We start from the raw sequence: 21957 nt of genomic DNA, 5'->3' as shown, positions 1-21957 counted from the left end.
TTGGAGTCGCAACACATTGAAGCCGCCAACATGGTCAAAGATGCAACACTCTCCCCCGCTTCCACCTCATCGGCTTCTAGCGACTACCCAATACTCCATAACAAGAAGGAGTCCGAACCATATTGGCCTATAATAGGAACAAAAGACGATATCCCAACATGGCTCCAAGATAACGACTTCATCATTGGTGGACATCCTATGCCGACTCATTCATACAAAAGGTCCTTTCGCCTCTGGCGTTGCCTTCATATGGAAACGATGAACATTTGGACTCATCTTCTAGGTCGTGCTGCATTTGTGGGGGCTGGCGTCACGTTGCACAGGTTTGCTATCTCGACCCGGCTCAATCTCACCACTGGCGACAAGTTTGCCTTTGGCATCTCTTTGAGCGCAGCAGCTCTGTGCTTTGGCCTCAGCACGACGTTCCATACACGGCGGAGTCACTCTTACAACGTCCACCATCTCTGGGGTCGTTTCGATATCTTCGGCATATGTCTGCTCGCTCTAGGAGGAGGATCGTCAGCCACCTATTATGCTGCTCGCTGTGATCCCGTGGCCCAGCGCGTATACTGGTGTCTCAATGGGGGTGCTGCTGTCGCTGCTGCTGTTGTATTGTTCGATACTAGCGGTGGCGGAAACAAGATGAGAACGCTTCGTGGAGGTACTTTTAGTGCGCTTGCGCTCACAGCAATGCTTCCGATCTTCCATGGCATCGGCAAGCTTGGATGGAATCGTGCGTGTGTTGAAATCGGCGCTCAGTGGTATCTTACTGAAGGATTGGCTTTACTGTCTGGGGTTTCGTGCTTTGTTGGTAGGCTACCAGAAAGACTCAGCCCCGGCTCGTTCGATATATGGGGCCACTCTCATCAGATACATCATATCTGCGCTGTCTTGGGTCAGGCTTTCCATACAGTCGCCCTTGTAACAGGTTATAAGTTCCGGAATGCGCATCCGACTTGTTGACCGAGAGCAATCGGGTAGACATCTGGGCAGTAATACGGTGGCAAACAGCGATATGGCGTGAATACGATGGTCGTATTGTCGGTGTCAACTATTCTTGATGTCAATGAACTAAGAGACCATCGTCAGAATATCGAGTTCCTCACATGTATATCTGCAAGCGTCCAACCAGCGCCAGCTTCGTATTGTCTTAAACATCCCTAGATTTCTATCTGCTATGCAAAGTGTTAACATGAACCGATATGTGCTTTGGGCACTCTTAAACTAGAGATTGGTAATGAAGTGTAGCCGGGAGAGGACCTTGGGGGTGATGGGCAAGACTAAGCGACGCGTTCCTCGCGACCGTTGCATCACCGATAGCCGCCTACGCAGCAGCTGTCAACCTTCAACCAATCGTCAGCCACCATGTCGGCCTCGACCGAGTCGAGCGCTACTAATGTAGACTCTCATACTGAGGATGCGCCCCGGGTTGAAGCGCTGTTTCTCATCAAATTCGACAAGAAAGTCGGGTACGTCATGCGCGTGCTGTAACGGAGCTATGCGCTGACCAGCTACAGCTACACAATTGCTTGGAAGCGCACGACATCACCAGATATTACCCTAGACAATGCCGTTGAATACAAATCGCTACCCTCGGGTCTACACTCGGTCCAGAATGACCTCGTTTACTTTACCCATGACGGCTATGCTGGGCTCAGCGCGTTCGCAAAGGGTGACGCGAGCGCAGAGGATCGCAACGCCACCTTCGTTTCCGTCGGCATACTAGTGAAGAAAGAAGGCAGATTCGGAAGACTGGGGAGAAGTTGGCTGCTTGCCGGTCGTTTGGAGAAGTTGGCTGCGTCCCTGGCGGACGACCCGGAGGCCGTGACGCCCCTGGACGAGTTCTGGCAGGACCAGGTCTCGAGACATGGCAAAGGAGAGACGTCGGATGACGGCGAGGCAAAGGGCCACAACAGGGCGCGCGCCATATCGACCGTGAGCGCTGTGATCAAAGACGAGGAGCGCCTCCCAGACTACCACCCAGCTCTGTCGATCCAGCGCTTCCTGGATATATTCGGGCCATTGGTCTTCCGGCTGCAGCAGGCCGCCCTGTTGAGAAAACGCATTCTCTTCGTTGGCGTCCCGCCGGTCAGGACTGCTTGCGAGTTCGGTATGTCTTGCAGATCCTCGCTGGACTTCTCTCAACTAACGTGTCAGCCTATAACCTCTCTGTCCTCTCTAGTATATCGCCCCGCGACACCGAACGGCTCGCACCAGAAACCGAAAACCTCCTGCGCCTACCCTCCCTTTTCTCCGTTGGCGTACACGACATCCCTCTTCTCGAAGACCTTTGCAACCCCAAACATGGCGCACACACACCGGGTCTTGAGCCGTCAGAGGGTTGGGTTGCGTGCACGACTGACGAGATCATCGCCACAAAGACCCAGTTATACGACATTATAGTCGAACTGCCACCCACATACGATGCGCCACCGCAAGAGCGACGCTGGCCACGGATACGGACCAGCGATGGCAGCCTGATCAAGGCCAGCCAGCGGGACGTTGCGCGCTACAAACTACTGCATAAGGAGCTCTTCAAACAGCGAAATAGATCGGAAACATCGCCCGAGCCATATACCGACGAAGAAAACGACGACACAGCGCCCCTATTGTCGCGTGACGAAGTTGACACGAAACGTGCCGACGACGACTTCAACGAAGCATACGACGACACGATGGTGGAGCCGACAACATGGTCAAGGCTTGCATACATGGGCTATATGTGGTGGGCTTCAGCTGGCGAGAGAGATGCATACACGACCGCGGAGCGGGAGACGGATCGAGAGCTGATTGGCGACCTCTCCGCGTACTCGCAGTCGTTGGAGACAGCAATAATCGCCTACTTCCATCGGCAATCCTCCCTACTCATACGGTCGCTATCGCAGATTATCGAAGCTGATACACACGGCGAGAGAGAAGAAGACGATAATGACAGCGGTGCAGTCATTGTCGATAGAGACGACCTGTCCCGGATGGGACTAGACACATGGTCAGAGGCCGACCGCGCCTTTGTGCAGGAGTTTGGCAGTCTATACTTTGGGCATACTGTTGGGGTCAAGGGTAGTGAGGTGGAATGTTGCGGTCTGAGGGTCCCTATCTTCTAGTTGAGCTGGAAGCGCTTAGCTAGCCACAAACCGGCTGGCTCCCGGTTATGTGAAGGGCATGAACGGTAAAGACAGACTGTTGTGGTGTACGTCAATGGAAGTTTACTTGTTGCGGACAATCCGCTTCATTGCATTAGTGTGCGTTTCTCTATGGATATGTGCCTGGAATACCCGCTGTCTGTCACACTCACAGGCTGAAAGAAATCGTCTGCAAACAGCATGTTTGCGGTTGTATATACTTCCCTAGTTTTATGCACACCTTGGTCATCATGCTTCGTGTGTCCGTGTAAAGCATCGAACGGTTCGTAAACAATTAATCCGGCTATGATGATTTGTCGGTTTGCAATAGCTCAGGCAGCCCGAAGTCGGACCCCGCAATTGAATGCACAGAGCGTGCGCAAGCGAATTCTGCGCCCCGCATCGTCATATGCAATCCCCAATGGTCGGCTTAGAGGCTTAGTATCACCGACCAAAGTTTTCTTTTGTTGTGAATCATACGATGAATCATACCTCTCGCTCTACTAATAGCCTGCCTCTGCGCTCTCTTCCTTCGTCTTCTCAATACCGAGAGAGTATTGACTCACCATAACACACACCCAGGATATCCTTTTGGCTCTCAACCTCTGTGGAGCGAAAGAACGAGAGACAACTGTCGAAAGTAGAGCCTTAGGGAACTCACTGATTTAATCTCCAACAAAATGCCTATGCTCAAGGAGCCTTGGAAGAAATACCATCCTTTCAAGCCATTGAACCTGCCAGACAGAACATGGCCTAACAAGACAATCGAGAAGCCACCGCGATGGCTGTCAACTGACCTGAGAGACGGCAACCAAAGTTTAGTAGATCCCATGGTAAGTACTATTCTCTTAGCAGAGTTGCTCTAGTACCAGAAGTTGACACGGACCTCAGGATGGCGCGCAAAAATGGGACTACTTCAACATGCTCGTTAAGCTCGGCTACAAGGAAATCGAAGTCTCGTTCCCGTCTGCGTCGCAAACAGACTTCGACTTCACACAACGTCTCATCCAAACACCCGGTATAGTACCAGACGATGTATGGATCCAGGTCCTCTCACCATGTCGCAAAGAGCTCATCCGCCGCACCGTCGATTCCCTCAAGGGCGCGCGCAAGGCCATCCTCCACCTGTACCTCGCGACCAGCCCGTGTTTTCAGCAGATCGTTTTTAACATGAACGATGATGAGACAATCGCCCTCGCGGTCGAATGCACAAAGTACGCGCGATCGATAACCAAGGATGACCCTGCGCAAGCCGGCACAGAGTGGGCATATGAGTTCTCGCCCGAGACCTTCTCAGATTCATCCCCAGAGTTCGTCATCAAGGTCTGCGAGGCTGTCAAGGCGGCCTGGGAACCGAGTGTAGAGAACCCGCTTATCTTCAACCTGCCAGCCACCGTAGAGATGTCCACACCGAACGTCTACGCTGATCAGATCGAGTACTTCTGCAAGAACATTTCCGAGAGGGAGAAGATTTGCGTCTCTCTGCACCCACACAACGACCGAGGATGCGCAGTAGCGGCAGCGGAACTGGCACAGATGGCTGGCGCAGACCGAGTAGAAGGCACGCTGTTTGGCAACGGAGAGCGTACAGGAAACGTCGATCTCGTAACTCTGGGCCTGAACTTGTACACACAGGGCATACACCCAAACATTGATTTCTCCGACCTGAAGTCGATCATCGATATGGTGGAGAGCTGCAACAAGATTCCGATTCACCCGCGCGCACCATACGGAGGTCAGCTTGTTGTGTGCGCCTTCAGTGGCTCACATCAAGACGCGATCAAGAAAGGTTTCCAGATGCGCAAGAAGAACGGCGCGACCAACGAGAGCCGATGGCAGATCCCATACCTGCCCCTCGACCCGCAAGATATCGGCCGCACCTACGAAGCCATCATTCGCGTCAACTCGCAGAGTGGAAAGGGAGGAATCGCCTGGATCATTCAGCGTCAGCTCGAACTCGACCTTCCCCGCGGCCTCCAAATCGCCTTCTCCAAGATCGTGCAAAAGGAAACAGACATGCTCGGCCGCGAGCTCCTACCTACCGAGATTACCAACCTCTTCGAGGAAGCCTATCACCTCAGGCGCAACCCTCGTTTCTCCCTGGTCGACTACGAGATCAAGGCCGATCGTTCAGAGACACCTCTACCTCCACAAGACGGCCGAACAGCGAGCAGCCGCAACCTGCGCCGCATCTTCAATGGTGTCATTGAAATTGATGGTCAGGAACACAAGATCCAGGGATCGGGTACTGGTGCGTTGTCGTCGCTGGCCGATGCACTGAGGAGTCTGGGCATCGACCTGGACGTTGTAGACTACAACGAGCACACCATCGGTACAAGCAAAGATGCAAAGGCCGCAACCTACATCGGTTGCACAGCTGCACAGAGCAGTCAGAAGGTTTGGGGTGTCGGTATTCACCAGGACGTGGTTCAGGCTTCTCTCATCGCCATGCTGAGCGCCGCTTCCTCAGTAAGTCGCACTTATTCTCTCAGTAAAGCTCTTCGGCTAACACACTGCAGTTCCTGTCGTCAAGACCTACGACACCCATTCCCTTCCGTCCCAAGCGGTCGAATACGCTCGAGATCCCCAGCCCTGAGTCGAGTCCTCTCCGAAACGACAAGCAAGAGGGTAGCACAATAGTGGACAAGCTTGAGGCTGCTGTCAATGGCGAACAAGCAGACGTGAAGAGTGCGGGCGTGTGAGCCCCATGAGCCTTCTGCATGTTTCAAAGTTCAAGCTTTACCTTCACGTGTATCGTATATAGCATTTGGGATTCAAAAAGGTCGGGAAATTGGTGTCCAAAAAGTGCTACATAGGTGGAATGACGGATCTGATCAGAATGAGCCATCTTCATGTATTCTAACGGCTTGCGGTATGTGACAAGATATGAGCATTCTACATCTGCGTACAGCTTGCCAACCAGAGGCTTTTGTGGTATATTTCTTGAACCAAGGGCTCCTGGCCTACCACGAGACACGTCCGATATCGGCCCATACCCTTTCTACCACGCTTATCACCGGCTCATGAATACGCACAAGTGGATACCTCTTAGTTCTACTCCGTGAAGGTACCCCGACATGCAAGTGGCATATCGCGGACCGAACTACATCTACAACTCCGATCCGTATCGCCATATCAGTACATACCCGAAAGGGCCCCTTGCTCAGCAGACTGTCTCTTTTCTCAAAGGAAACCCCTCTTATCACCATCATGGCAGCAAACGACCGCACCAACATCCCCCCAGCTCCAGCCTACTTCCCCACCTCTGCGGATTCCCCCCTGCACCCCCCAGCCGCCCTCTACACCTCTCTGCGCAGTCTCACTCCAGATAGAGACCTAGTAAAAACCCAAGACTTTGTCGTCCCACCCCGTAGCGGAAAAGCCTGGACTGTTCCTGCAGGCGCACTATTCCGCCTTTCCACTCCAGAAGGCCCGCAAGTAGGCGACCTGAATGTTTGGAATCAGCATGACCCCCGAGAGCGGTTCTGGGCTAGCAGGACGAGGCAGTTGCAGGGTAGTCATGTGGTGCAGGGGGATAGACTCTGGAGTAATCTCCCGTTTATGAGACCGCTTTGTGGGCTTGTGGAGGATGGGTGTGAGATTAGAGATTCAGATGGGAAGGGGAATGGGAGCGGAAGGGAGAGCAGTAGGGATGAAAGGGGTGGGATTACGAAGTGGGGTGGGAGGTGTAACGATCTTTTGGGGACGAGGTGTGATCCGTATGGTATGTTACTTTTTGAGGCGGGTTGTAAGGGACTGTTTTGCAGTGTATTCTTCAAATTCCATCTGCGCAGGTGCAGATGTGCAAGAGTGATTTCACTAACACTATCTGCAGTTGGAAACGTGCTCACAGGCGCCTCCTACGACTACCATTGCCACTCTAATCTCGTTCGTTCTGTTCTTCCCTATGGCCTGACAGAGTTCGACGTACATGATGTACTCAATGTCTTCCAAGTCACGGGACTAGATTCTCAAGGCCGTTACTTCATGGAAGCCAGTCCTGCGACGAAAGATAGTTTCCTGACATTCTTCGCGGAGCAGGACTTGCTGTGTGCGTTGAGCACATGTCCAGGTGGAGATTTGAGCCGCTGGGGCTGGACTCAGGCGGAGGAGGCAAGTGGGGGTAAAGAGAAGAAAGAGGGAGAGGACGACGAAGGGATGAAGAGCACATGTCGACCCATTAGAGTGGAGGTGTACGAAATCAAGGAAGAGGTCAAGGAGAAGGTGTTGAAAGGGTGGAAGAAGCCGGAGAAGAGTGGGTATAGAGGAATGCATGGGATGGGTATCCCCTCTGGCGAAGCCTAGTCCATCCTACAGCCACTACAACTTGTTACTTCCATGGATCTTTCCACCATCAAGCACAATCGTATCCCCGTTAACATGCCCACCAGCCCTACTACTCAAATACACAACCGCAGCAGCGATATCCTCTGGTTTTCCCACCCGTCCATTGGGATTGCTCTTCCCTAGCGCTTCCTCGCCACCTGCTCTCTCCATCAATACGCCCGCCATCTTACTCATGAAAAATCCGGGCGCGATTCCATTAACGAGAATGTGTTTGGGCCCTAGTTCAACAGCGAGGTTACGTGCAAGATGCAGGACTGCAGCTTTGGAAGCAGCATACGACCAGGCACCTGTTTCGCCGAGAGAACCAGTGCCAATTCCTGCTACACTGCCTGTTACAATGACGCGCGAGGGGTCTTGGATTGATGCGGATTTTGTGAGCAGAGGTGTGAATCTATGTTCCGTCAGCCCCTTCATCCCTTCAGTTCAAGTCTTCCCCCGTGTGTCGAGGTAATGGAGGCAAGGAGAGAACTCACTTCTGTATGGTAAAAAACACGCCCTTGACGTTGAGATCCATAACCCTATCCCACCCATTCTTTTCATCCGTCTCTTCAAACTTGCTGCCCCACGTAGCTCCAGCATTCGCAAAGAGTATGTCCACGTGATCGGTGTGTTTGCTAACTTCTTGCACTAGACGCTCGATTTCAGAGATCTTGGAGCTATCCGCGGGGATGGAATAGGCTTGGGCTCCAGGTTCTTTGTTGGGAAGTGCATTGAGAGCTGCGACGGCAGCGTTGCAGGCGTCGGCTTTGCGCGAAGTGATGAATATTTTGGAACAGCCAGCTTGGAGGAGGCTGGCATGGGGTTAGTGAAGCGAATTCGGGAGATGGTAGATGCAAATAGTTTACCCAGATGCTGCGTGTAGACCAAGACCTCGTGATCCACCGCTCACGACTGCGACTTTGCCTTTCAGGCTGAAGATGTTGGAGAAGTCGTGCAATTGCACATCTTGTTGCGCGGATGCCATGCTTGTGTTAATCGAGCGTTGAGGGCTTGGCGATGGAAGAATGATGCTTGCACCAAGTGTGCTTCTATATGGAGATGCTCGTGGGTTAGAAGATCGATTAGTCGTGGATTAGTATTGTCTTTATCGTGACCTCGGTGCTGACGTTGTCATACGAAGCTGCATCAATGCTTAGGTTATGTACCGAGGCTGTGGCTTGCGCTAACCCTGGTATGAGGGGTAGCGGGTTGTATACACCTGCACGTTGTGGGAAGAACCGATTTCGAGAAAGGAGTTGCTTGACCAATATTTAAAAATGTCATTGTAGATATATGCGCAACAGTATGTGGTCAACCAGAGGTCTACATGTTACCATTTTGTGTTAATTTCTGGTGGAAGGCTTACCCACCCCTTCTACGCTTCGTTGTGGTTTGCAGTGGTTAGGAATCTACAACAAGCTACAATCATGTACAGCTCTACAGCAGGAAGTCCATTTTGCCTGTTACCTGGGGTTTAGTTAAGGTTGCCGGCCCTTAGTATGCAAATTGGGGACGCTGGAGTGAGACATGTCTCGCCTTGCGAAACCACGACATCGCGCTCTAGTGTCAAGCGAATTGAGTGCTGCCGATTTGTTAAGACGCGGCACTTGGGCGAGGATGCCGATGAGTCGTGCCTGCCTCTGCCGGTAGAGGTGAACACCGGCAACGTGGACCGCGGGTGGGATGGAAGGCGCGAAGAACTTGACGCGCTTCCAACATCACCGCCCATCACCAAGAGGGCTGCGGATATTGCAGGAACAACACCGTGAATCCTTCAAATGATCATCCTGTCGAAGGATGCTGTTCTCGCTCTCTTCGCCGACCTGGGATAATTTGCCGTGAGATGGACGCGTTGTCACATCGCCACTTCTACCCCAACGCGACTCCGAATCACGCACATCTCCATCTGGCCGCCAGCGACAAGCTTTTCTCCTACTCTAAGCGCTTGAGAGATTTTCTGCATAAGATCCTACTTGGGACTGACATGTGCTGATCGTTGTGGTTGGAAACCGCCAGGTGAAAGATCGTCGGCGAAATTTCAGCCTACCTCCAACGGCGCCTTATCGGAGGGCCGATCTCATGTCAAACTCGGGTTGCAGAACTCAACTTCGGGTCCGCCAAGACATATTCGGTCCATTTTCGCAGATGACCGGCTTCACAACACGCTACTTACCCTGTCATCCCAGTCGCGTTTCTCGAAATCCCATCGGCTGCCTTCCTTTGACGGAAGCTACCGACCCGCCAGGGGGCCGCGCAATCATAGATGATCAACGAGCGATCACACTTGTAGATCTTTTCACCTCTATCTACTCCCACCAAGTCTTTTCCAACGGCGAAGGCACACGACTATGCAGACAGAGAGGACAGCATCGAATCGATACTTGACAGCAGATTTCGTATGTCATACTCGGCGTTTCCCGCTCCACGCGACATGTGCAACGACGCACAGGTTATAAAAAGATCAAAACTCCGAGTCGCAGGCCCAAATCGTGCATACAGTAGAAGCATTTTGTGGGTCTTCATGTTGGCGTGCACGGCCAGATCGACATACTCAACAGATGTTATAGACCACTAAGATTGGTGCTCGCTCGTGCGGATGCTATGACGTTCCCTGCCGTGCATTAGAAACATGGCAACTTTCTTGAGACGCCCGTCGAAAGCCTCATAAGGCACCGATCCGGGCTTGCTATCCGGCTGTCAGTTTCAGGTGGCGAGGGTCAACGCCGTGGTCTAGACAAGCGGTTCGGCAGTTGGAAGTAAATTTCCACCCGCCTTGACCTGGTTTCTGGTCACCTCGGCTTCGCATAGCTTTTCACCTTGCATTTAACTGGTCGGAACGCTCCCGACGCCAAGCATAGAATAACCAGAAGGACAGTCTAGCGATATGCTGGCCTTGTCTGTGGGGCTTCCGCGACGGGCGCGGACACGCGCTGCAACGTGGGGAACCACGTTTTGCAAGCAGCCGTGCCACACCTGTTGACGGGCGTGGCAAGGTCAGGGATAATATCCGGCGAGACGGGCAGAACAACTCTCGGAACAGTGTCCTGAACAAGGAAGTGTTGCCTCAACGCCTTTATGATCCTGGTACGAATAATCTTGTTCCTCGTGACATCAGTGTAAGAATTACGTAGGTCGAATGTAGGAACAAATCGGAGTCCATACGGCACTTGGTGTGGCTGTGGCTTGCCGTGCACGGTGAATCCACCGCTTAACGTGCTGTGGCTGAGCTGGTCTGGCTACAGTATCCGTGGACCCTACTAGGCCGGTCGGAAGTAATCGCTAGTGAACCACCATCACGGTGTTTCCCATCCGCTTGACGAGCGAAAAAAAAAGAAACATCGTTTTGCGCCTCTTTCGCCTCGTTTTTTCGTAGGCCAGAGCAGTTCAACCGAGTAAGCCTCGCACTGCAGACTCGGAATCCCGTGTGCTTTCGCCATGACTACAGGCGTTAGCGAAGGGCCTTTCTTCGATGCCACATGCAGGTAGACCCCTGTATGAATCTCGCCGAAAAGGTATGCCTTGGACGTTTTGGGTGAAGCCATGTGGACCGTCTGGCATTTAGGCACGAACCGATCATCTTCTGGAACATAAGGCTTCATCAGAGCCGGACAAGCTGTCATGGAAGACTAACCATCCGGATCTACGTCCGAGCCTACTAACGGAGCTAACAACCCGTGTAGGATTCGAACTAGAATTTCGCTTCATCTCATTTCAGTCGAAGCAGCATCTTCAGCTATACGCCGTTTGCGGAGCCATTAGGCACTACTCACGAGACACAAAAGAATAGCGGTGCACGACCTCTATCGGCCCACTGGTTGACGGGAGCCAAACGGCATATCTGGGCATCTGTGGCACTGCCGACCTGCAATAAACTTTGCTCCTTCCGTACACCGGTATGTCAAATGCACGAAAAGCCTTTTCACCGTTGTTGTTGAACAAGCTTTGCTAAATTACCCTACTTTCCCAGGGTACGGCGAAGTCCTGTACAGGGTCTCCGAAGTTCCTTTTCATCACAGCGCATCGCCAAGTCGACACGTGCTTTGAACGAAGTACCTTCGCCAATCCCCTGCGTCGCTCATAGCACTCATCCGAGATCGAAACGTGGCGACTGGACAAGGTCCTTCTACCACTTTACCAGAAGGCCCTGCTAGACGACCATCACTGCAACTGGGCACTGAGCTGATCAGTGCAGCATTACGACTAGCAGACTCGCCCCATACAACAGCCCCGAATTACCCAGCGTTCCCTCCTTCGGATCTTTTCCGAGATTTAATATTGTTCCCTAGATCCTTGCCGTCTCCCGAAGTGTCCCTCATTTCCTCGCAGCGGTGGATCTTCAATCATCACACACCACTTTGCAGTCCATTCCAGTCAGCCTAGTCATTGATTTTGACCTAAAGCTGTGGCATATCGGCCACTCAGCCGAGCGGCTGGCTGACAACACTCATTCAAGCGACACGGAACACCTGACTATCGCACTTCCGGCTTGCATGCCCGAATAACTCAATCTACCCAATCTATCGGTCGCTTGCACGACTTCTCCACTCTGGACGAGGCTCCATTAGTCATCTTGTCCATTCACAAATTCTCGCCTTCCGCAATTTGCATCACGCCAAGGCAGCATGATGTGTTGATGACTGGTTTCCATTGGCTGATCACGTCTACCTGGTGCTACGAGCTGTTCACACGGTTGATCCACTCGCAGTAGTTTGGTGTTCGGCTACTACCGAAACCACCTACTCCTTCCCCACAACCACGTTATCTCGACTGTAGTTCCTTTTCCACGTGGAAAGTTCGACTCTCAACTCGGCCTTCTTCGAGCGCTTTGACTACCTGTCAACATGCGCAAAACCCCACCAGGTTCAAGCGGGCAGTCACCACGGACCATGATACCTCCACCTAGTCCATTCGCGATTGCACATCCGGTTGCTCGCACGACTACTCTAACTGCACCTACCGTCCCGCAGTTTGGCTCCAGGTCTCCGGGATACTCGTCGAACTCCCACAGTCACTCCACTTCACCGAGCACTGCACCTGGAAGCCTACCAGACCAGAGTCACGATGGCGCTGGCGTGAGGATATCTCCTACTCAGATATCGTCCACGAACCTGAATGCGCAGAAACGTGCATATAGGCAACGACGAAAAGACCCCTCATGCGATGCTTGTCGAGAACGCAAAGTCAAGGTAAGAAGATAACACGGAGAGAGTTCATACGTTCATGAGAAGCAAGTTTCGTCCAGCAATTCCTCAGTGATGCAACCGGAAACGATCAAGTGAGACTGTGGAAAAGATGACCAGGTATTGGCCACCTAGACGACTATCTTCCGCTTTAGTCGCTGGAAACAAGCGTGCACTTGACTGCGTCCGAGGTTTGCCGAGACTAAACACTTCCATGAGCGAATTCAGGACAGTAGATTGGGGATCAAGGTAGCATGTAGCTGACGATTACAACAGTGCGATGCAACGGAGACTTCGGCTTGTTCAGAATGTTCGAGCCGTAACCACAGATGTCAATTCACGAAGGAGACCAACCGCCGGATGTCATCAATCAAGTACGTAGTCATGATGGATTACAGCCAGATAAACAATCGCTGACTTGCATAGACAGGTTCAGGATCTTCAGAGTCAAATAGCCGAGTTAACTCATGTGAACTCTCAGCTACGAACAAAGGTGTCGGATAAGGACCCCTTGGATATCGAACGAGCAGATATGAAGCGCAGACTCTCAGAAGCACACACTGGCGCATTACCGGGATCACGCCAGATACCCTTCCCAACCCTGAATAATTTCGACCACGTCCGCAGCAACATCAGAACGAATTCCAAAGGCGTGTTTTCTACGCCACATCAGACACCTAGCAGCGCCGTGGTTTCAAACTGGCGCTTACCTGAAATACCAGTACGCGCAAACTTTGCGTACCTCGTCCGTTCTTACCTCGAGACAACACACGAATGGTATCCCGCAATCCACTGGCCCACGTTTCAGCGTGAGGTGGACGAAGTTTATACATCAAAGACATTCGAAGGCTGTTCTCGTGAATGGATTGGTCTGTTCTTTGCGGTACTGGCTTGTGGTGCTTTGCAGGCTGGAACTGAACACATGAATCCTGTCACCTCAGCGTCAAGAGGACAAACGATGTACGAGACCGCAATTGCTGCTTTGCAACCCTGGCCGCAGGATTCATCAGTCACCTATGCTCAAGCAACACTCTTGTTGAGCATATACGCCACTGAAAGCAACATGCGTTCCGTGGGCTCTATGTGGCTCGCTTCTGCTGCGCGTATGGCTCAAGACCTAGAAATCAGCCCTGAGGTCGATTGCTGGCCCGTCGTCGATGGCGAGATTCGACGTAGGCTTTGGTGGGCCATCTATGTTCGTGATAGGTACGAGGACTTTCTTTCGCGTTTCTCTGATGCCCATAGCTAACATCGATGAAGGATCACCTCTCTTGAAACTAACAAAGCTATGATCATCAATGAGAGCGATTGTGAGATTTCTCTACCATCTTCGCTAGAAGATCGCTACATTCAGCCCAACAGTACGTTCCGCTCAATGGCAAAACCAGCTCACTTTACTGGCTTTGTGGCCAATATACACATCACGCGCCTATACGCGCCATTACACCGGGTCCTAAGATCGAACGTCATCCTACCCCAGACTCTACAAACCTTTGATGAGGAGCTCCGATTAAAGCTGCTACTCCTTCCCGAGGCCTTCCAGCCATATTCTAGTGCATTGTTCGATGCAACGGCACTGCCTACAGTCTTTTGCTTGTTGTCCGCTCGCTTCCATATGTATCGGCGCAACCTCACTCCATTATCGGGCCTAGCCGAGCGTAAAAATGCTTTGAAGCGCTGCATTTCCGTATCTCAAGATACCGCAAAGTACGTATCGAGAGCTTTGCATAATCCTTCGAAACAAGATTCAGGAAGAAGTTGGGAAGAGAGAGTGGCATTAATAGCAAGCAACACATTGTGTTTGCACTTGTGGAGATGTATACTTATGCTTTGCTTCCGTAGCGAGTACGAAGCTGCGTTAGTGTGCTTGCATCTCTCGAGGGCCATCGGTAGTGTGCGGAAGATCAATAAGGCATGTGGAAAGAATATAGTATTCTTTTTGGAAAGAATGTTTGATCGCGTACGCAATGGCCAGACAAGCAGTCATCAACTCGAACAGGATGAGGAAATGATTGCGTACGTCAGTGCGGACGCTCAAAGCAACCTTCAACATTCATGGGTTTGGATTGGCGACAACTTGACCTCTTCGAGCTCGACGCAAGAGCCGACTCCAAGCACCGTACGATCACCAGGCGGCGACGAACCGATGCGAGACGCACCACCCTTACGAACATCATCTGTTTCACCGATGAACGGTACCGCAGAACCAGACGACTGGGCTCAGGCAGAACGAATGATGAGACAGTTGATGGACGAGCACCTCCACCGATCTACGCAGCCACCAGCCTATTATCCTCCGCCGCATAATCCCGTCAAGCGCGTACAATTAGCAACCGATGCACTTTCACCGCCGAAATCCACACCGAACCCAAACCCTACACCGTCAGGCACAAGTCGCATCAGCATTGCGAATATTATATAAAGCAGGAAGAGATGTCGTAGAACATTTACGATGCATAATAGGTCCTATGTGAACGCTCATGGAGGCAAAGGATTTCATCACGACAGGAGAAGATCTGAGGCGTCGGCCTGAGGCGTCGACCTCATGCATCGGACACTATGCGGCCACCGTATATCCTCAAAGTACGGCAACACGGTCGCCAAGTCTCAAGCGTGGTGCATCCGTTCTAGCCATCCAAGCCCTCGGGTCGCTGCCTTGTCAGCACGCTCGGCATAAGCAACAATGCTTTGACAGCTAGCATTTCAGTTCTACTCGAGCAAACTACGCTGCCAATTCTCAGACGAGCGGAATTGTGAACACGCCGCTATGATTTGACGCATGTGCCTACACTCCAGCTATGGTTCATTGACAAACTTGAGCGCTCTGCATTTCTATGGAGTTTAAACACATTGGCGAATCAGTAATACCGAAAGGCGTAATACTTTTATTCTGAAGGGATCTACGTGTATGCGATCATGCAAGCTATCTCATGAAATACTTATGCTTTCCGTTACATGGCACTCTATGCAGTCAACAATGCCATCACACAGCATACTCACTTGGCTCAGCACTAGTGATAATAGTTACCTATGGAAATCTTGGGGATCTCACTTCGGCGCACCTAGGTTCGCGCCGCGGCTTACCCGCAGCCTTAACTTTGAGCTGCGGATAATACACATCCGAATAATGTCCAGCAAGAAAACTTGGTTGTTACCAGCACCGAAGTTGTGTGCGTAGATGTAGATATAACTTGCGCTGACACTGTGCGTGCTACACGAACGCCCTGCTGCATAGGACTTCTCGTCAATTAGGAATACACCGCAATGGCTTAGTTGATACCCGTGATATTCAGCGCACATCTTTTCAGCTCCAACAGTCGTGAAATGTTACAGCGGGGCGAACATCCAGACACGCCCGGGCAGATCGTACCTGGCAATACCCAGTCTAGACCCCCGCTGTTAGCTCCCTCGAGAAAGCGTTAACCCATCTCCCAGACCAGGATAGTAAGCCCAAAGCGGTAAAGAAACTATTGGCTGCTAGTTAGACAAGCTTCGCTGGTCAAATGCTTAGCGAAACGCGTTGTACCCCGCTATGACATATGTCTCTCGAATGAGCACCTTGGACGCGCAACCGTGCTCATCTTCACTTGTCTTACGCCCAGGTCAAACGGCTCATGCAGAGCAAATTGTGGAAGGATTGGATCAGGCGATCAGGATTATGAGTGATTGACGTAAGCGTCGTGGAGCGTTAGCTTGCAGGAGGGGAAGTCGGACGTGCGTCGTATGCAGCATGTGCCATGGTGGGGTGGCATGATGAGTTGGAACGCGGGCGGCGTGTTTACGCTGCATGCTAGGCGCAGCAAGAGCTCGTGAGTGATATAAGCTTGCTGATTCCGCGGCGTACTTCGTGTTAGGTTTCTTGCTCGCAGCTTCCTCCGTCCTCTCTTCCTCAACCTTCTCTCGTACCCCAAAGACCACACTTCACAACCGTCCAATATGGTACACATCAACCGAGTAGCAACTCATAAGGAGATTTCCGAGGAGCAAAGTCAATTCGAAGCCATTGATGCCACTACCTCCATCAGCCTGACGCCGGACGATAAGGCGGACGACTTCACTGCTACGGTGTATGGTAGCAAGTATGCTGCTGAAGACTTGCCGAGATACGAGATGCCGGTGAGTCCGCCAATGTATGCGTATCTGTACCGCAAGCTAAGCAGAACCAGGATCAGGAAATGCCGCCACATGTGTAAGTATAATGCTGCTTGGAGTTTCATACTTTGAGAGCGATACAGTATTCGTGATGTGTTGATGGCGACACTATTACTGACTACATACCAGTGCCTACCGCATGATCAAAGACGACCTTACGCTCGACGGTACTCCCACGCTGAACTTGGCTTCATTCGTAACAACCTACATGGTATGATCCCTCGGTTTTACGCCTGTATGACAAGCACTAACATGTATACAGGAAGAAGAAGCCGAGAAGCTCATGGTGTATGTCCAATCGAGTAGCGTCCTCTGACCATCCGAATAACCGTATCTTCCAGCGACGCCTTCTCGAAGAACTTCATCGATTACGAAGAGTACCCTGTCAGCGCCGATATTCAGAACCGTGCGTATGCAATATAAGTTGGAAGCATTGGACATGTTCGCTGAATAACGGACAGGATGTGTTTCGATGATCGCGAGACTATTCAACGCACCCAACCATGAAGATGCGAACACGATCGGTACATCTACCATTGGATCTTCCGAGGCCATTATGGTCAGTGCACACAGTGGCATAATTTTGGATGTTCTCAAACTGACAGGGCATAGTTGGGAGTATTGGCCCAGAAGAAGCTTTGGCAAAACAAGCGCAAGGCTGCGGGCAAGCCCTACGACAAGCCCAACATGATCATGAACTCGGCCGTACAAGTTTGCTGGGAGGTACGTATTCCATCGTCTTGCTTTGTCAGGCACGTCAAAAAACACGAGGGTACTGACTGTATGCAGAAAGCATGCCGATACTTCGACGTCGAGGAGAGATACGTGTACTGCACAACTGACCGCTATGTGATCGACCCTAAGGAATGTGTGGACCTCATCGATGAGAACACCATCGGCATTTGTAGTGCTCCCAACATCCACAACGCCACAGCATGCTAATCTCAACAGGCGCCATCCTAGGAACGACCTACACCGGCGAATACGAAGATATCAAAGCCATCAACGACCTTCTCGTAGAACGCGACATCGACGTAGACATCCACGTCGACGCCGCATCTGGCGGATTCGTCGCTCCCTTTGTTAACCCTGGTTTACTCTGGGACTTCCGTCTTCCCAGAGTTACCTCCATCAACGTCTCTGGCCACAAGTACGGACTCGTGTACCCCGGTGTCGGCTGGGTCGTATGGCGCGACCCCAAGTATCTGCCTCAAGAACTCGTCTTCAACATCAACTACCTCGGTGCTGATCAGGCGTCTTTCACTCTTAACTTCTCCCGCGGAGCATCGCAGATCATTGGACAGTACTACCAGCTTATTCGTCTGGGTAAGCGCGGATACAGGAAGATCATGCTGAACTTGACACGTACTGCCGACTACCTGGCTGCGAACCTCGAGGCCATGGGATTTGTTATCATGAGTCAAAGGAGTGGTGCTGGACTTCCTCTTGTTGCTTGCCGGATCGACGAGGATCTCGGCAAGCATTACGATGAGTTCGCTATGTGAGTTTGCTCGAAGTTTTCCGCAAGGAGTCGACTAATGTGTGCAGTGCTCATCAACTCCGCGAGCGTGGATGGGTCGTCCCCGCCTACACAATGGCGCCTCACTCTGAGAAGATGAAGATGTTGCGTATCGTCGTGCGCGAGGATTTCACCAAGTCTCGTTGCGACGCACTGCTCGCCGACTTCAAGCTTGCGCTGGAGACGCTGGACAAGCTCGATGCGAAGAAAATTGAGGAACAAAGGCAGCATTCGTTCGCCATGCGTCGTCGCTCAACCATCGTCAGCCCTATCTACAAGAAGAGGGCCACGGACCACTTCAACGAGGACCACAGTCTCCAGGCGAAGAGTGGAAAGACTCATGCTGTCTGCTAAGCGTGGGGGGTATATTTACTCACGAGTCTTTGAAGAGGGGAGAGAGAATATGAGGTTTCGCAATACATAGATCCCACGAATGAACAAATCATGACCATGATCTGAGAAGATGTACCGTTCCATACATGTCGAGCAGCCTTGAATCGCTCATTTCCACCATTTTGATCTCCTCGGCAAGCGTGATAAGCCAACTTGATACCCCTCATTTCCTCAACAATAACTCAATGCTTGTATCAGACTTTCTTCCTATGCAAGCTCGGTTTCTATGCTCGAAAGTGCTTCCCGCGTTGTTACACGTCGTCTTTCAGTAAGCGCATACTCGAATGCGATTCAGAATCATGCTGTGACTGGCTGCTCTAATCTGGGCGAGATGAAAGTGTCGTCTTCGCAGCCGAGCTTAGAGGGTGAGATCACTGTACGAGGTAGCATCCTGGGGAACACCCGCTTGGTGCAGCCACTTTCTTTATTTGATTATTCTCCACGTACGTAGCACTTCTGATAGCTTTTCAATATCTTGCGTCTCGCCAGGAAAGAGTGCACCATTCAACCTTTGCCACTCCTCTTTGACTCGCTCAATCTCCGACTCAAAATCGTTTCGGCGCTTAAAAGGCAACAAGGCCCATACGACCAGGTCAGGATCACGAACTTTCTTCGTGTCTGTGATTTCCAGAGTCGTAATGAGCTGGTTGAATACTCGACGTGTAGTGACCGAAGCCTGTATTGACCAACGTGGCGTGGTATCTCTCGCATTAGGAAGACGGTCCAAAACTTGTTTGAGCCGTGCAGCCCAATTCTCTTCACTCTTGTCCCCCACGAATACTAGTAACCGGCTCTTAAATGCACCTTTGCTATCGAACAGCTGTACATCTGGTAATATCGGTAGCTGGAGGGCAAAATTGATCTGAGACCCGGCGCGGTATTCGAAACTCAATAAAGTTTGTTCTTTTATCTCTGTCATGAGTCCCGGATGTGCTGCACAGCGGCCTAAGTTAGGAATACTTGGAAGTTGTAGTACCATGTTGCTCGGTGACCATGTAGAATCCTTGTGATCTGCACTTAAAAAGTGCCAATCGTCCTGATCAGTTTTAATTCGAATCCTGATACTCCTGTAGTCTTCGATGTTCTTGTCCTTCAGGGATTTTTGATGGAGGGATAACCAGTGCGACCTGTCGACCCAAAGCTGCTTGACATGCGCGTCGCTTATAGTATTGAAGCTGACAAGAAACGTAAATACGCATTTGCCAGGACCGATACGTTGGTATCGACTGCCACCATTCCAGGATTGAAGCAAGATAGCTAACAAATGGTATGGTCGATCAGCGTAGAAACATGGAAGGAGTCCGATCTGATATGTTGCAGAGTGTACCTTCAAATGTACAAGTGGCATGTTCATGCGCCACGCGCCGTTGAGTTTGATCAGATCGCTCCCAAGACCATGTTTACTGTGGAAGATAATTCTTCCACAATAACGGAAAGAATCAGGGTCTTTCACAAACAAGCCATCATGAGAGACCTCTATGCAGCTTTCATCTAGATGAAAGCCGTGATCCTGGTCCATTTGGTCCATCTGGGATTTTCGACTCTCGCTTTTCTTCGAAGTTTCAGATGAAAATTCCAACGAAGCGCTTGATTGAGGACTGTCGTCAACATCTGCCGAACTACGTTTAGTCTGTTCACAGATCTCTGAGAGCGTCCTTGGTACGCAGTGCCATGCGAACAACGTCTGGTCATTGTTGTCTTGCAAAATTGCCTCTTGCAAACGCATGAACGCGCCAGAGCCCTCTCCATACTGCATTGCCATATATGCGCCCATGATTCCAAGTAAACTGTAAGCTCGATCTTCAGTTCTTCTGGCTTCACGGCCTGCCGCCCAGGATAAGCGTTGTGCAATACTTTTGTCGAACATCCTCGCAGGGCAGTGTAGCGTTTCTTCGTCTACACCAGTAACACGTGTAATGATTGAGATCAAATCGCTTTTCGGCCCGATGTGTTGCCAGTGGACGTCGTAAAACTGGACATGCGTTGGTGCAAGGAGTTCTTGTAGAGTCCACGCTCGAGTCCACCATTTACTACTCATAAGGTTCTCTTCCTTTTGCTTTGAAACGTCCTTCAGGTAGACATAGCAGACGCGTGACTCAGAGTACTATCGGAACATTGAGTTGATAGCCTCGGAAAGCTCCGTACTGTTCGTTTTGTCTATGCAACACGTGTCTATCCAGACATGATCAAGGCTGTCCTTGATTGCCTGTTGACACGCATATCTGATCTTTTGAAACCCCAGCATATTGCGGCAATTCCCCGGGTCCTGTATTTGCGCATGAGTGACCTCATCCTTATCCCGAAGCCATGTGTGTGACAAGATCGCATACGGAGGGACTTCATCACCATAGAAGGTTCGGAGTTTCAGCGTTCGAACATCGAGTAGTCGCATTGTCGCATCTGCATCGATTAGTTGTTGAAATGACGGGTGGATCGTCTTTTGACATGATAGCGCGGATGGCTGAACAAGATGCTGTGGCATTGCAGCTGTGCCGCACATGTTACCCCGCTCGGGCACCTGACTTACGAAAAAGGTCATATTATGTGGGTTATATTTAATGTGTAAAACTGATCCTCGGGGTATCCATCAGGCTTTACGTTATGTTTCTAGCCATTTAGAACACAGCAAATACCTTTGATGTGTATGATAGGTAGGACTCGGAAAATGCGAGCTTCTTCGCATGCAACTTGGGAAGGACTTGGGGTAGCAGAAGGCTGCGTCAATGGCATACAAAGTCTATCCAGTTAGGCAACGCTGCTGGAAGAACGTCCACGGTTCATCGCAACGCCACTAGCGCGTCGTACAAATCACATACAATCAATGCACGAATGTAACAGATGCCTAACAAAAGACACGTGTGGCATCAAAAGCGCATGTCGAGCTGGGCTGAGAAGACGCTGAACATTGAAAATGGGATGAAAATGGAGTATGAACGACAGGCAAAAGTCACGTCACATCGCGTTTCGCTAGCCTAGTCTTCCGCACGATTCCAGCCCCACTATGTTTAGCAGAAAGGAGAGAGGAAACAATCTAATCAGTAGCTGCTGCATACCAGGCCCCTAAGATTGTACGACTGTGCATAGTAGCACTTTGGCGGGCATGCAGATGCTTGATATGGTGGAATGCTGAATTCCTAGGGACGGTGTAGATCAAACATCACGATGAAAGAGCACAACCTTGAGGAATATCATACCATGTACGTATGCAATTAAAGCGAGCCATAATGGCCATTACCCATCCATCATACCTATTCCTAAATTTCTC

At 51.1% G+C, this 21957-nt stretch overlaps 6 protein-coding genes across 6 annotated transcripts; 5 read left to right on the top strand and 1 right to left on the bottom strand.

The window, feature by feature from the left end:
• Positions 1-1365: 1365 nt before the first annotated feature.
• ALTATR162_LOCUS2296 (uncharacterized protein) lies at positions 1366-3104 on the top strand (the record flags this gene model as incomplete). The annotated part of the gene is made up of 3 exons (XM_043309900.1): positions 1366-1469; positions 1518-2110; positions 2158-3104. 3 exons carry the CDS (start codon positions 1366-1368, stop codon positions 3102-3104), a joined length of 1644 nt encoding a protein of 547 aa, XP_043165835.1.
• A 698-nt stretch (positions 3105-3802) lies between these two features.
• On the top strand, positions 3803-5824 carry ALTATR162_LOCUS2295 (uncharacterized protein; the record flags this gene model as incomplete). The annotated part of the gene is made up of 3 exons (XM_043309899.1): positions 3803-3955; positions 4014-5591; positions 5642-5824. 3 exons carry the CDS (start codon positions 3803-3805, stop codon positions 5822-5824), a joined length of 1914 nt encoding a protein of 637 aa, XP_043165834.1.
• A 508-nt stretch (positions 5825-6332) lies between these two features.
• ALTATR162_LOCUS2294 (uncharacterized protein) lies at positions 6333-7427 on the top strand (the record flags this gene model as incomplete). Its single annotated transcript, XM_043309898.1, has 2 exons — positions 6333-6639; positions 6958-7427. 2 exons carry the CDS (start codon positions 6333-6335, stop codon positions 7425-7427), a joined length of 777 nt encoding a protein of 258 aa, XP_043165833.1.
• A 15-nt stretch (positions 7428-7442) lies between these two features.
• ALTATR162_LOCUS2293 (uncharacterized protein) lies at positions 7443-8433 on the bottom strand (the record flags this gene model as incomplete). The annotated part of the gene is made up of 3 exons (XM_043309897.1): positions 7443-7860; positions 7943-8260; positions 8315-8433. The coding sequence occupies 3 exons, from the start codon at positions 8431-8433 to the stop codon at positions 7443-7445; spliced, it is 855 nt and encodes a 284-aa protein (XP_043165832.1).
• Positions 8434-12957: 4524 nt separating this feature from the next.
• On the top strand, positions 12958-15050 carry ALTATR162_LOCUS2292 (uncharacterized protein; the record flags this gene model as incomplete). The annotated part of the gene is made up of 4 exons (XM_043309896.1): positions 12958-13002; positions 13059-13834; positions 13889-14335; positions 14471-15050. 4 exons carry the CDS (start codon positions 12958-12960, stop codon positions 15048-15050), a joined length of 1848 nt encoding a protein of 615 aa, XP_043165831.1.
• A 1514-nt stretch (positions 15051-16564) lies between these two features.
• ALTATR162_LOCUS2291 (uncharacterized protein) lies at positions 16565-18653 on the top strand (the record flags this gene model as incomplete). Its single annotated transcript, XM_043309895.1, has 10 exons — positions 16565-16744; positions 16795-16817; positions 16910-16991; positions 17043-17068; positions 17122-17186; positions 17242-17339; positions 17393-17503; positions 17570-17684; positions 17732-18281; positions 18329-18653. 10 exons carry the CDS (start codon positions 16565-16567, stop codon positions 18651-18653), a joined length of 1575 nt encoding a protein of 524 aa, XP_043165830.1.
• Positions 18654-21957: the final 3304 nt, after the last annotated feature.

Source organism: Alternaria atra (assembly GCF_907166805.1).
Source record: "Alternaria atra isolate CS162 genome assembly, contig: 21, whole genome shotgun sequence".
NCBI classification, from domain to species: Eukaryota; Fungi; Ascomycota; class Dothideomycetes; order Pleosporales; family Pleosporaceae; genus Alternaria; species Alternaria atra.
Note: the sequence above shows the minus strand (reverse complement) of the source record. Positions and strands in the feature narration are given on the sequence as shown.